The sequence below is a fragment of the Magnolia sinica genome, chromosome 3, assembly GCF_029962835.1.
Source record: "Magnolia sinica isolate HGM2019 chromosome 3, MsV1, whole genome shotgun sequence".
Lineage (NCBI taxonomy): Eukaryota > Viridiplantae > Streptophyta > Magnoliopsida > Magnoliales > Magnoliaceae > Magnolia > Magnolia sinica.
In genome coordinates this window covers 110,924,169-110,937,932 of record NC_080575.1, presented here as the reverse complement: position 1 = coordinate 110,937,932, position 13,764 = coordinate 110,924,169, and the positions used below count along the sequence as shown (strand labels likewise).

At 39.5% G+C, this 13,764-nt stretch overlaps 1 protein-coding gene across 2 annotated transcripts; it reads right to left on the bottom strand.

Moving 5' to 3' along the window:
- Positions 1-2,067: 2,067 nt before the first annotated feature.
- Positions 2,068-8,598, bottom strand: LOC131240703 (alcohol dehydrogenase 1-like). Of its 2 annotated transcripts, none has more exons than XM_058239123.1 (10): positions 8,493-8,598; positions 8,179-8,315; positions 7,742-7,788; positions 5,772-6,097; positions 5,607-5,689; positions 3,222-3,297; positions 3,032-3,093; positions 2,774-2,869; positions 2,531-2,692; positions 2,068-2,447 (listed from the first exon to the last, which is right to left on the bottom strand). In XM_058239123.1, the coding sequence occupies exons 1-10, from the start codon at positions 8,506-8,508 to the stop codon at positions 2,331-2,333; spliced, it is 1,122 nt and encodes a 373-aa protein (XP_058095106.1). In that variant the 5' UTR covers positions 8,509-8,598; the 3' UTR covers positions 2,068-2,330. The 2 variants fall into 2 exon arrangements, with proteins under 2 accessions (XP_058095106.1, XP_058095104.1); XM_058239121.1 differs by having other exon boundaries at positions 8,472-8,523.
- Between the last annotated feature and the right edge of the window lie 5,166 nt (positions 8,599-13,764).

Below are 13,764 nucleotides of genomic sequence, written 5' to 3'. Positions count from 1 at the left end.
ATATGATGATCGCGACCATATATGACCGAAGTTTGAATAAATCGGTCACTTATTCAGCCACTCACAAATTATTTTATAGAGTAATCAAGCCATATTTGAAAGATAAGGTTCTTTTTCTGATAATGAGTACCACCTTTGCCTTCGGTAAAAAAACAGCTTTTGAAAATACTTACTGTCAATTAAGGTGTAACTGTGAGAATCCTTTCTAAATAAAGAACTACTTATTTATATTGAAATAAAAGTCAGTGTATAAGTGTAAACTGATATTACAGCTAATCAATTATGAATACTCCTAAGAAAAAGTTATGTTATGATAAGAAAAAGAAATTATAAAATAATTGAAAAATAATTTAATTGGCTTATTTAATTGGAATGAGATGATTTGCTCTATAAATTCTTTTTACAGACTTTTTTACTAGTCAAATATTCTATATAAGTTTATTTCTTTACTTCAATTGTTATTAAAGCCGAATCATTGCAAAGTCGGTTTTTTAAATTATTGTCTTTTAATATTCTTCTAATAATTTTTAAATTTTCTTCTCTCAATCACCTTCTCTGCCTTTTAGACTTCCAAGCCCTTTCATTGGATAACACGTGCTTTCATAAGAAGTGTTAATATTTTTAGAGATCTTTCAGCGTGATATTCGTGCAAGGACACGTGTCACTCCTGATTGGTTAATCCAAAAGTGATTTTTTTAAAATTTAAAAAAAAAAAAAAAAAAAGGGTACAACACGTAGAAACATAGATTTTGATATATGCATCTATGAAGGATCGCCTGAGGAGAGGCGGCAATGTTTTCATACGTGTAATTAGCTTCCAACTGCGAGTTTAGTGGTCCTTGGAAAGTGTACCTCGAGACAGGAGTGCGCCATTAGGGAACACTAGGAACGCAGGACTGCCCCAATCCACACGCCTCCCTGCCCCGTACGGCTGACAAGATAGAGGCGTCATTTCTGCTTTAGGCTCCGTGCTAGAGACTTTGGTAACCATACTTGCCTCACAAGTGGAGACGAGGTACGCCTCTGCAATATCGGAAGCACTCATCAACTACTGTCCCCTTTAATTGCATTTTGTAGAGGGCGCGGTTTGGGTGGATCCCTAACTGTGGGGCCTACTGTGATGTATGTGCTTTACATCTACACCGTCCATTTTGGCACCTCATTTTATAGATGGGTTAAAAAAAAAAAAGGGTGTAACGCTAGGGAACGCGGATTGCCTGCGGCGCCCAGTTTAAATACATTCTGTAGGTGGGGACTTATCCTGATGTATGTACGATATCCAGGCAAAACATGTTCAAGTAGACCACACTCAAGAGCCTAGTGCTGCAAGAATCCTCCACAGCCGGCCGCTTCAGCCAATCCACGTTCAATGCTATGCCCTATACTGACGCGTTCTCTGCTCCAGAGGCATAGGATGCAAATCTAGGTGGGCCCACTGAAATCATGATGTTTATTTGGCATCCAAACCATTCACAATGGCATGAACGTAAAACACAAATACTATTTCATGTATTGTACTCGACTTGAGCTTTTGCTTCCTGTAGTACGGTCCACTCGAGTTTTGGATCTGGCTCATTTTTTCTTAGGGAACATTAACTATATGAAGTACACTGTTATACACAAGTAGGAAAGGACGCGTGGGACAACGTGAAACTGCTACTTCAGACCGTGCAGCCTGCCTGACATTCGGTCACTTTGTCCCAATGACGGTGACACAGCTAATCTCTTGACGAAATGCCGTAAATGATCCGCGCAGCTCATCTACCTTTCCAGCTCATTTTAAGGCATTGGTTCAGAAATTGAAATATATCCAAAGTTCAAGTGGACCACACCACAGATTGAAGGCATTCTGTTTAGTGAACCACTCACCTTACATTACCATGGGGTGAAGAGTCTGTAAGGGCCCACTTTGATGTATACTTTTCAATCCACACCATCCATCCATTTTTCCATCTCATTTAGGACATGAACCCAAAACCACCACAGAAAACAATGGGAGACAATGACGTCCACCTAATATATAACCCATGATTAGGATGGTGTTGATATATGTACACAAGTGCCAAGTGAAGATAAGTCAAACCACTTTTCAGACTGCCACTTCAGCTCCACACATCCCAACATGCCTCACAAGTCGTAGAAACCCAACAAACTCAACATTTATTCATATGGACCCATCTGTCAAACAACACCAAACAAACCTCCAGATGAGCGACCACCTAAGACCGCAGTATCACCCAAAATGGTATACTACTCTATAAAACATAACACATACATCAAACCTCATATAAAGGTTGCATGCACTAACGTAGTCCATCAAACCACCTTACCTACTCTTCCATACTAATAATACACCGCAGACTCTCCCCCTTAATCATGTAATCAAAGGCCTTGTTTATCTCGGAGAAAGTGACCCTATGTGTAATGAACTTGTCCAATTCCAGTTCCTGTACAACATCAAACTCCCAAAGGTTCATATCTGCAATTCACATTTATAGAACTTGTAAAAGAGAGAGATTGTTCTACATACCTTCCTCATGTACATATGGACAACAGATGGGAGATCAGTCCGAGGCTTGTAGTTACCAAAGAAAGTTCCTTTAAGAGTCCTCTCATTCAACACATTCATGGGATTGGTTTTGAAAACTGCATCTTGGTTGGGGACTCCCACTAGAACAGCTACACCCCATCCCTATACAGAAAAGATTAGAACAATGAAATGACATTACATGCTAATTACAAGTTGGTGGTAGGGACGTGGAGAGTTGCATACATCATGAACGCATTCAAAGGCGGATATCATGGCATCGATGTGGCCTGTGCACTCTATGCTACGGTCCACTCCGCCGTTAGTCATTTCTGCAATCACCTGTGTGGGCGCAGAAAGAAGTCAAGAACAATCAACTATTGAAAAATAGGAAACTTGTCCGGGTGAATTCGGACTAGGACTCGGTCAACGACACTATGAATCAGTCCAACTAACTGAGTCGGAGTCACAGAGTCTTTTAACCATAGTCTAAGGGTAACTCACCTCTTGCACTGGTTTATTGTGGTCTTTAGGGTTCACGAATTCAGTAACTCCAAATTTCTTGGCTGTAAAAAGGGAAGCAACGGTAAATACATATGATGAAACAAGGGAGTGGGTTCAGATCAGTGATTAAGCAAAGGATGACTGTGATTGACTGGAATTCTACTGGAGTTTTTTACTGTCAATGAATTACCTTCCTCGAACCTTTTCGGGTTCAGGTCGACGCCCATAATTCTTGATGCACCAGCAATCCTTGCCCCTTCAGCAGCCTGTAAATCAACAGAGTGACATGTTTAAAAAAAAAAATTGATGGTAAATGAGTGGGCATTGAAGCAGATGCAGATCTTATGTGGAGCTTCTCTTTGCATCCATGCCTTTAAACCATATTTCAAAAACTCCAAAACTCAACTCGACTCAATGTCAAACTGATTGGTGTTAAGTCTTAACTCAATGATCAATATTATAACAATTAAATTTATAATATTTAATTCATTTAAAATTTATGGGAAGGGATAAAGTAAGATGCCAAGAAAAACACACAACTGCATTTTGTAGTTGAGTGCTAGCACATTCTTGCTTTTGATGGATACCTCAAGTAGTTTTTAGTTTTAAAATAAAATCTACCAAGTAATTTGATTGAGTTATGCTGAGTTGTACCAAGTTGGGCATGTTTCTGAACCTACTCAAAATGTCTTGTTGAAGCCCGACTGATTCACAGTACTCTGGCTTCCCGAGAGAATCAAATATCGTTGAGTCAAGTTGACCAGGCTAAGTCCACCCATTGAGTTTCAAAATGATGATTTAAACCAAACGGCCTGCTAGAGTGCAATCTGATGATTCTACTAGAGTAGTTGCTTATGTTGAGGCGATAACTCCACTGTACTAAAACAGTTGCTTATGTTGAGGTGATAACTCCACCATGGCAAAGTGTGGATTACATAGGCTTCTCTCTGCTCAAGTTATTGTAATTCTGAGCCCACAATAAACTCGGATCAACCCTGATATTAGAAACTCAGATCTCATACCATTGTCAATCACGTGCTTTGCGGAAGCATGTTCAGTGAAGATAGAACAATCAAACTAGAATCAATCTATCAAGCAATCACAAACACACGATTTTATGTATAAAACCCTTCCACAAAAAAAATCATGGCACAAAGTGACAAAGATCTCCACTATAATAAAAACCTTCGAGTTATACTACATTTCTTCTATTACAGAAGTAGTCTAATATCTCCTTGCAATGCACACCTCTAGGAAACCCCTCGCTGTCGAGAAAAATTCATTCTCAAGCCCTTACAAGCGTTAAAAAACCCTCTCACACAGTAAAACCCTTGCCCTATGAGAGAAGACACTCATCATCTCAAGGCCTAATCGAATCAGGACTTAAATAGCTCGACTTATGCAAAACTGCGTAACTAGGTTGACAGCTGTCGTTCGAACCGAAAGAGTCCTACTCTGCTCTTGACTTTTGACTGAGAAGTCCTAAACTTTGTAGGTCGGAACAAACCCAGTTAGGTCTGACTGACAGAGCCCTGCTTCATCTCCCAGACTCTGTAGAATCCAAGGCATCTGCACAACACTAGTTTTATTAGGCTTTGCCACGGGCTTCTCTCTTGGGTGTGTGTTTGTCTGGGGGTTGTGTTTTATTTATTTATTTTTTTGAGGGGGTGGGGGGGGGGTTTGTCAATTGTGTGCGGGTGCGGGTGTTTTTCTAAAGTAGCTTCGCTTATGTCATCTTCAGCTAGTAGATATATACAAATACATATAAGATACATAAACATATAAACTGGGGGTTGGGAGAGATTCTCAAAAAAGATAGTAAAGGAAGATGCTTCCCAAGTCTCGTAAAGAGAGTTAAGGGGACACTCAAGGAGAAATGTTACCATAATGAGAATTTCTTGCAATTCTCATGAGAATGTCGTGGGTCGTTCATGCATCCGCATGGATGCCACCTTGACATCTCAGGTCCCACTTTCCAACAAAAAATGAAATAAAGGTTAAAACAGCTATTGCTGAGCACTAAATCTAAAAAACATAGGAAAATAAGTCTGCCTTTAATGGTTTAATTGTCCACAGGGAGACAGGATTCTGAAGCATTTTAAAAGTTGAAGAGGAGCTATGGGATGTCAGAAAACCCACCTCCAGCTGAAATATCTAAATTCAATCGGACGTTCAAAGGATCAATTTCAACAATATTTTGCATCCTTGCCACAAATTTGGAGAACTTCAATGACTCCTGTGGTGGCATTTTCCTTGAGGAAAAAGGTCATTTTCACAGTTGGGTCTGGTTTTTAGGACTGTCATGTCTTTTGCCATCCATTTTTAATAGAAGCCAATAATTACCTATTGATCTAGACACCTGAAGACCAGAGGTGTTGTTTATGTGGGAAAGCATCCATGTCGTCCAGAATTCGTATAATCAGAATTGGTAGATTCTACGCAAAGTGTGGTTCTGGGAGTTCAGATCACATGTAGGAGGCAATCCAATAGAAGACAGGTTCATATCATCCCTTTTCTTTTGTTAATGGAATTATGACTATCACAAAGAAAACAAGTAAAACCACATTGCACTTACAGCGAGCCCTACAGCTCCCAACCCAAAGATGGCGACTGAAGAACCCTTCTTTGGTTTAGCTACATTTAAAGCAGCTCCCAAACCTGAAAAACAAGAAAAATGAGTGCCAATTAAAACCACCAACATTAGGGGATATTCCATCTTGATCAGTTATGTAAGTAATACCTGTTGAAATGCCACAACTGAGGATGCAAACTTTGTCAAGAGGAGCAGAAGGATCAATCTTCGTGAGGCAGCCTGAGTGTACAACTGTATACTCACTAAAGGTCGATGTGCCAAGAAAGTGATTAATAGGGGTCCCATTAATTGAGAACCTGGATTTCCCGTCATTAAGCATCACTCCTCTATATGTGTTTATTCGGAGGAGTTCACACATATTGCTTTCCTCAGACTTGCAGTGAGCACACTCCTTGCACTCCCCGGTGAATACAGGGAGTACATGGTCTCCAACTTGAAGGTCGGTCACACCCTCACCCATGCTCTCTACGATCCTACATCAATTTAGGACCAAAGCTCTATTTAATCCCATGGATGTACTCACATATTGTAATGAACCACAAAACTACATTTCTTCAATGTTTTAAAACCAGACCAGAATGGGGGGTTGGATTGGTTCAGAGAAGAACCAGCTCAGGTGTAACCCTAAAAACTGGCCAGTGTTTGTTTTTGTGTGTGTCTATGTATACGCATGTGTGTGTGCATCTTCATGGGGATGTTAGCAATGTCCCCAGTCATTTTAAACAGCACACAAGATGAAATATCGTTGATCGGGATTAGAATCGTTCATTCCTTCATATAAAGAAGTGCTTATACCACTAGGCTAACAGCAGAGCAGTGATACTTCTATCTCCTTTTTGTTGTTATAAATAAATCAAATTTCTGGGACAAAATAGGCCAAGCATGTTGGGAGTGGATTAGGTGAGACCCTGGCCTCACCCAAGATGGTATGGCCCTTACCATGGGGCCCACATTGATGTATCTATTCTGTATCCATGCCGTCCATCCATTTTTCCAGATAGTTTAGGGCATGATCCCTAAAATGAAGAAGATCCAAATCTCAGGTGGACCATACTCTTGGAAAACAGTGGTGATTGAATGCCCTACCATTAAAAACTTCTTAGGGTGCACCTTAATGTTTCCGTGGTGTTTATTTGAGAAGGTAAAAAACAAATATTCGCTTGATCCAAACTCTCGTGGCCTGTTATCGGTCAATCACCACTTATTCCTATGGTATGGTCCACCTGATAATTGAATCTGCTTCATTTTTTGGATCATGCACTAAAATGATCTGAAGAAAGGATGAACAGCGTGGATACAATAGATACATCCAAGTGGGCCCCACATTAAGGACCGCACCGTCTGGGGTGAAGGTCGAGTCCAGGTTATAAAATAATGGCCTTCTTTGTGCTTTGCTTATCATTTATTGCTTCTTGATTGCACTTGAGATCTGTTGATCTAACAACATGATCATCCGATCTGCAATACAAAAACCAAAGCACTCCTACCATCTACCTCTCTTTACACTTCATTTAAACTCAAAATTAACTTCTTCTTCTTTTTCTTTTCTTTTTTTCTTATTTGAACACCCTAAGATTATACATAACATTCTCGAATCCTAAACAAGAACCCATGGTTATTCCTAAGCTTACCATCTAAAATGCAATACACCATGCAGGGGAAATCAAAAGAAACAGAAACAGGGGTATACTACCAATGCAGGGGAAGTCAAAAGAAATAAAAACAGGGGTATACATATGGGCTCAAGCCATTATCATCCTCATCCTCATTTTCTATCATCTAAACAGAAGAATTACTTTAGGAAATTCAAAATAAAATTCTTTCCAAAGGTGTTAGCTATCAAATATGACGGTATTCATCGAAGTATTATATGAAAATATCTACTTTATAAGGTTGTGTTTAGTCATACCAAATATCACGAAATTAGATTCATGATAGTTGGTGCAACCAAAGATTCCACTTTGAAATTTTCTTCTTCAAAATTTTCATATACCCATTTGTTGATATAACAGATTTCTCTCACTAATGTGATTTGTGAAAGCTGAGCATATAAACAGACTCCATCAATCAATCTAAAATAAAGAGAATAAGAGAAAATAGGCATCGAATCAACCTACCCAGCAGCTTCATGGCCAAAGATGCGAGGAAATAATGGCACCTGACCCTGAAATCCGGAGCAGAAAAATCATAGACCCAAGAAAACATTAACAAAAAATGCAAATTCATATTATGGGCAACTTCGTGAACTAAACAAAACAGAATTACAAAGCAAAAAAAAAAAAAAAAAACTTCTGGGTTTTACATGGAGAGAGAGAGAGAGAGAGAGAGAGAGAGAGCATTCAAATTAATAGACTGGGTCTAATCAATCTCTCCCTTCTTTCAGAAAAGATTAAGAAATAATAAATCTTATTCTATTTGATCCTCAAGCTATGACCTCAGTGCAAATAAAAAGACCAGTCTACCAAAGGGTATATACATGAAGAGAGAACACTCAACTTCAATGAAAATCAAAAGAAATTATTATTATTATTATTTTAAAACTGTTTTTTGGTACCTTCGCCTCCCAGAAATATAGATCAGTGTGGCAAAGGGAAGTGTACTTGATCTTGATCCTCACTTCCATGGCCTGGGGTGGGTCCACCTCCACCTCCTCTATCACCAGAGGCTTCCCTGCTTCCCATGCTACAGCAGCTGTACCCAAAATCCACATCCATTTGCCACAAAGATAAGAGAAAAACAACACAGAAATTACAACATGGAAGGAAGAAAAACGATACTTTTTTTTTCTCTTCTTCTTCTTCTTCTGGAAAAAGAGAAAAACAACGATACAGTGGCAATGGTTTTTACCTAAGCAGCGAATAACAGCACCTGCTGTCGTAGACATTTTATGATAAGGAGACTGCAACCAGAAGAAAATGAAATCTAAGAAACAATTGATTTTTGTGACGAAGAAGAGAATGCAACTATGTTTTATATATATATATATATATATATATATATATATATATATATATATATAAACAAAAGAAAGGCTTCGAGGAAATGGTTGATCTGGCAGCAGCACCGGTTTCCACGTAAGCCGTTTTTCGGACCCGTCTTTGCATGATGAACCACGTTGTAGGCAATAGGCCACGCGTTCCTGCCTGGACTTGCGTGTAATCTGGGGTTGCAGGAATCGCCAGAGACCCCAGATCTGAGGGTTCACCGGCATGTTTGGTTTATATCCGTTCGTTTTGCCGGCACACTTCAGGACATGAACTTAAACCTTAGTGAGATTCAAAACACACGTAAAATAGGCTACAGATAAAAAGTGGTGTGAATCATAGAAGGTATTAATTTGGGTCAATAATTACTGAGCCCTAATGTTAAAGTTAAATCTACTCGGATCATCGGGACCGTCACCCTATTTTAACGATAAGGGCTAAAAATCAGCCTTAGTCCTTTATTCCGTGAGTCATATGGTGGAAAATTGTTGGGAGAGGAATGTCATCCTTTTGATTTTTTCAAAACCCACCGTAATGATTTTATGAAATCTACTACAAGTCTCACGTGGTAAGCTAAATTGTAGGCCTCATACCTAATATCAAGCACATCCATGATTCAAGTTGGCCACAAGAAAGGAAACAATTTAGAGGCTGGTGAGTGTTGCCAGTAACTGTTTCTACTATGTGGTCCACTTAGATCAAGGATAGAGTTGATTTTTGACCCTGCAGTTAAAATGGGATGACACTCCCGGTGATGGGCTGAATTTCACTTAAACATCATGGTGGGGCCATTAATTATTCAAGTGGATTTGAGCACAACCCCATGGAAAGCTAAAAAGTTCTCACATGCAGCTCACCGTGATGTTCATATGAAATCCATTTTGATCACGGGTGTGTCACCCCATTTTAGCCATATATATGACCCAAAAATATATAAAGCCTAATTCATGATTCAGGTGTGCCATATGAAGGGAAACAGTCAGGAGAAGGATGCCCGCACTTGATTTTTTTAGGCCCCACCACCATGATTTTATGAAATCCACTCCAACCATTTGATGCAAAGCTAAAGCTAAAATTTAGGCTTCAAGACAAAATAAGGCACATCGTTGATTTAGGTGGGCAACAAGAAGGGAAACAGTTTGAATGGTGAGCATTGCCCCATATAATATTTTCAATCGTGTGGTCCACCTAATTGACATACTAGGCTGATTTTTAGACCCTACAACTAAAATAGAGTGCCACACCTAGTGATTAAGGTGGATTTCACATAAATGTCACGGTGGCCATGTATGATAATTTTTTAGCTCTTCAAGTGGTTGAGGTACGCAAGAAAATTGTCAAAAACTTGCTTCTAGAATTAGTGAGCCTCACTAAAATGTTTAAGTAAAATCCACTCTGATCACTAGCTGCAGCAACCCATTTTAGCCACAGGGCCAAAACAACCCGATCTATAATTCAAGTGGGCCATATAAAGGGAAATATTTAAAAGAGGGACACCCACCTTCGAATTTTTCAGGGCTTACCATGATCAATACTCAAAACGTTAGATGCCTAACAAGCTAAAATTTAGGCATCGTGACAAAAAATTAGGCCCATCTGTGATTTAGGTGGGCCACACAAAGGGAAACAATTTGGAGCGTGAGTGCTGCCCATATACACCTTCCGATTGTGCGGTCCACCTAAATCACAACATAGGCTGATGTTTCAGATCTATGTCTAAAATGGGGTGTGCACCTAGTGATAAAGGTGGACTTCACATAAACATCATGGTGGGCCATGTGTGAAAATTTGTCAAATCTATCTTATGCATGTTTAGAAAATGCGTGTTTCACTACATCGGTATCATGGTAATTATAATTTGGATTTCAATTCATACCAACTCCATACTAACAAACTAGTGAAAGTCAGCCTGAATGGGTGGCCCAAAGGATATGAAGGGTTATAAGATCCTAAGACCTTTGCAAAAGCTGAAGATGAATGTTGAATGGCTAGAAGTCCGCCTAATCACTATAAAAGCAGAGAGGGTCTTATCAACCGATGGCCATCAAATTACAAGCGTTGGATGCCAAGCTAAAATTTAGGCATCGAGACAAAATTAGGCCCATTCATGATTTAGGTGGGCCACACAAAGGGAAATAATTTAGAGGGTGAGCGTTGCCCATATACACTTTCCAATTGTGTGGTCCACCTAAATCACAGCCTGAGCTGATGTTTCGGATCTATGTCTAAATGAGGTGTGCACCGACTGATCAACATGGATTTCACATAAACATCACCACGGGCCACGTGTGAAAATTCGTCGAATCTATCTTATGCACGTTTAGAAAATGAATGTTTCACTCCATCGGTTCCACGGTAATTATAATTTGGATGTCAATTTATACCAGCCCCATACTACCAAATGAACCCTTATGTGAATGGGCGGGCCCAAAGAATATAAAGGGTTATAAGATCTTAAGACCTTTGCAAAAGCTAAAGATGGACGTTGAATGGCTAGGGGTCTGCCTAACCAATAAGAGAGCAGGGAGGGTCTTATCACCCAATGGCCGTCAAATTACAATTAACAGCTTGGATTGTTTAATGGGGTGGGCCATATGGAAAAATATGGGTGTATTATCTTTCCCTATTTTATCTCTCAGAACTTGTGACTTTTGGATGGGATTGGCAAGAGAACCATTCTCATTTGATATTGGACAGATGGAAAGTTAGGATGAGATATGAATTATCTAATCTCATCCTATCTCTCTTCTTTCCAATCCCATTTGAAAAAACTAATTTTAACTTTGATTTTTTTTTTTTTATAAAGTTTGATTTTAAACTTTAAAAAGAAAATGGAAAAGAGAAATAAGAGGAAATATGTACAGGACACACCCACCATTGGTTGCCCACACATAGGCCCTGTGGGCCATATCTAACATTATGTGTCATCTAACTTTTTATAAGGAAATCAAACACAGGTATTAGATTGATCAAAATTGTTGTGATAAACTAAGCTTGGCTTTCATACAACTTTGTTGTAGTAATCCTGAAACCCAAAAAACTCAAATCAATCCTAAGTATTAGAAATTATAATATAATACCACTATCAATCTATGCGCTTTGTGTAAGCACGTTCAACGGAGATAGAATAGTCAAATAAATAACAACCAAGCAAGCAAACATAGAACATAATATTTAAAATGGAAAGCCATTGTGGGAAAAAAATTATGGCACAAGGCGACATATATTTCTATTATAATCAAAAGCCTTAGAATTTATGCTACTTACCTTTTCCTATTACAGAATCACCCGATCTCCCCTTTTAATGCGCATATAGGAAAACTCTAACTCTTTGAGAAAATCATTTCCTAAACCCTTACAAGTGTAGAGAACCCTCTCACCTTGCAAAACCCTTGTCCTTAGAGACAAAACACTCATCTCAACAAGTCCTAATTGCAATTAGGCTTAAATATTTCAATTTTTGCAATGCCGTGTAAGTATTTATGTCCATCGATCAGACAAACTCGAACCAACAATGTCCTGCTCTACTCCTGACTGAGAACTCCTCATACATTGTTGGTGACGCAATGAAGGACGTGTGGTCGAGCACCGTCTTCCTCAAGATGATAACTATTCCGAATCCACGGAACTTCTCTGGACTCCTTACAGAAACTTCTCGAATCCACGAGGAAAGAAAGCAGAAAATAAAAATAAATTCTAATAAATTCGAAATTGATTAATGAATGAATAAAAACGAGTTCACAACCCTTTAAATAGGGGTTCCAACCAATGAGAAAGAAATTAGAATCAAAATACAACTTAAACTCCTAGAATTCGCGACTTACTATAAATAGTAAACTTACTATTTATAGACGGTCGTGATGTCTACTAGTGCGCAAGGTTTTCGGCCAAAAATGGTAAGTGTCCTATTTAGCTTCGCCAAACCATTCTCCTAATTATTCTAAGCTCTTTTCACATTGGGCGCAACTCCTAAAGCCCGACGGATGAAGAGTTATAATCAAACTAAAACTTACTATTTATAGTAAAAACGAAATTAAAATAGGGAAACGACCGTCGATCTAAGTGTTTTTGACAATTTCGGGCTGCGCAACTCGGCAGAGCTGGGTTGGTTGGCTAAAGTAGCTCGTTCTACCCCAAAATCATATATTTTACATCAGATAACTCATTCCGGATTGCGAGATACGCCTGATCTAAGGTCCGATGGTCCGGATCACTTCTGTCGTCGACCGGGCCTTTTCTGATCCATCTTGGCCATGAAACTGTCCGCGACCCGCTCTACATCAGTCCCCTCCACTTCAAAAGAACTCGTCCTCGAGTTCTCATCCTGCGCTTGTTCATGAAACTCGGTTAGGTCCGCGACGTTAAAAGTTCGTGAGATCGCCATGTCATTTAGAAGATCAACAACATAAGCGTTATCATTGACCTTTCGGATGATTGCTACCGGTCCAATCTTTTTATTCTTCAACTTGTTGTATGTTCTGGTCGGAAATTGTTCTTTGCGCAGATGGACCATTACTTGGTTGCCCACTTCGAACACTTTTTGTCATCGATGCTTGTCCGCTTGCTCCTTTTACTTTTCGTTCGAGGCATGTAGCTTGGTTTATACATCCGTATGAATGCTCATGATCTTGTCAGCCATATATTCTGCTGCAATGCTCATGCCTGAGAGCTTGGGCAGAGGGACCAAGTCTAGTGTGTGGTGAGGTACTCGTCCGTAAATAACCTGGAACGGGGATTTCCCTGTCGAGCGGTTCACCATGTTGTTGAATGCAAACTCCGCTTGAGACAAAGCCAAATCTCACTGCTTCGGTTTTTCTCCTGAAATACATTGAAGGAGGTTTTCTAACGTGCGATTCACAACCTCATTAACCGTCAGTTTGTGGGTGGTAGGCGCTGCTGAACTGAAGTCGTGTATCGAATCGAGTCCACAAAATCCGTCAAAAGCGGCTAATGAACTCGTGTCATGGTCAGAAGTAATAGTTTTGGGAACCCTGTGTAACCGCACAATTTCTCTGAAGAATAGATTCACCATGTGTGTTGCATCAAGAGTCTTCTTGCATGGAATAAAGTGCATCATCTTGGAGAAACGATCTACTACTACGAACACCGAATCCATGCCACGTTCTGTTCATGAGAGACCAAACACGAAATCCATA

Excerpts from the sequence above, each read along its gene's own strand:
- LOC131240703 (XM_058239121.1), bottom strand. The coding sequence starts at position 8,508 with ATGTCTACGACAGCAGGTGCTGTTATTCGCTGCTTAG. Across the intron at positions 3,298-5,606 it reads TGGGAGCTGTAGGGCTCGCT|GCTGCTGAAGGGGCAAGGAT; the intron begins GTAAGTGCAATG and ends GTTGATTTACAG. Across the intron at positions 3,094-3,221 it reads CCCGAAAAGGTTCGAGGAAG|CCAAGAAATTTGGAGTTACT; the intron begins GTAATTCATTGA and ends CCCTTTTTACAG.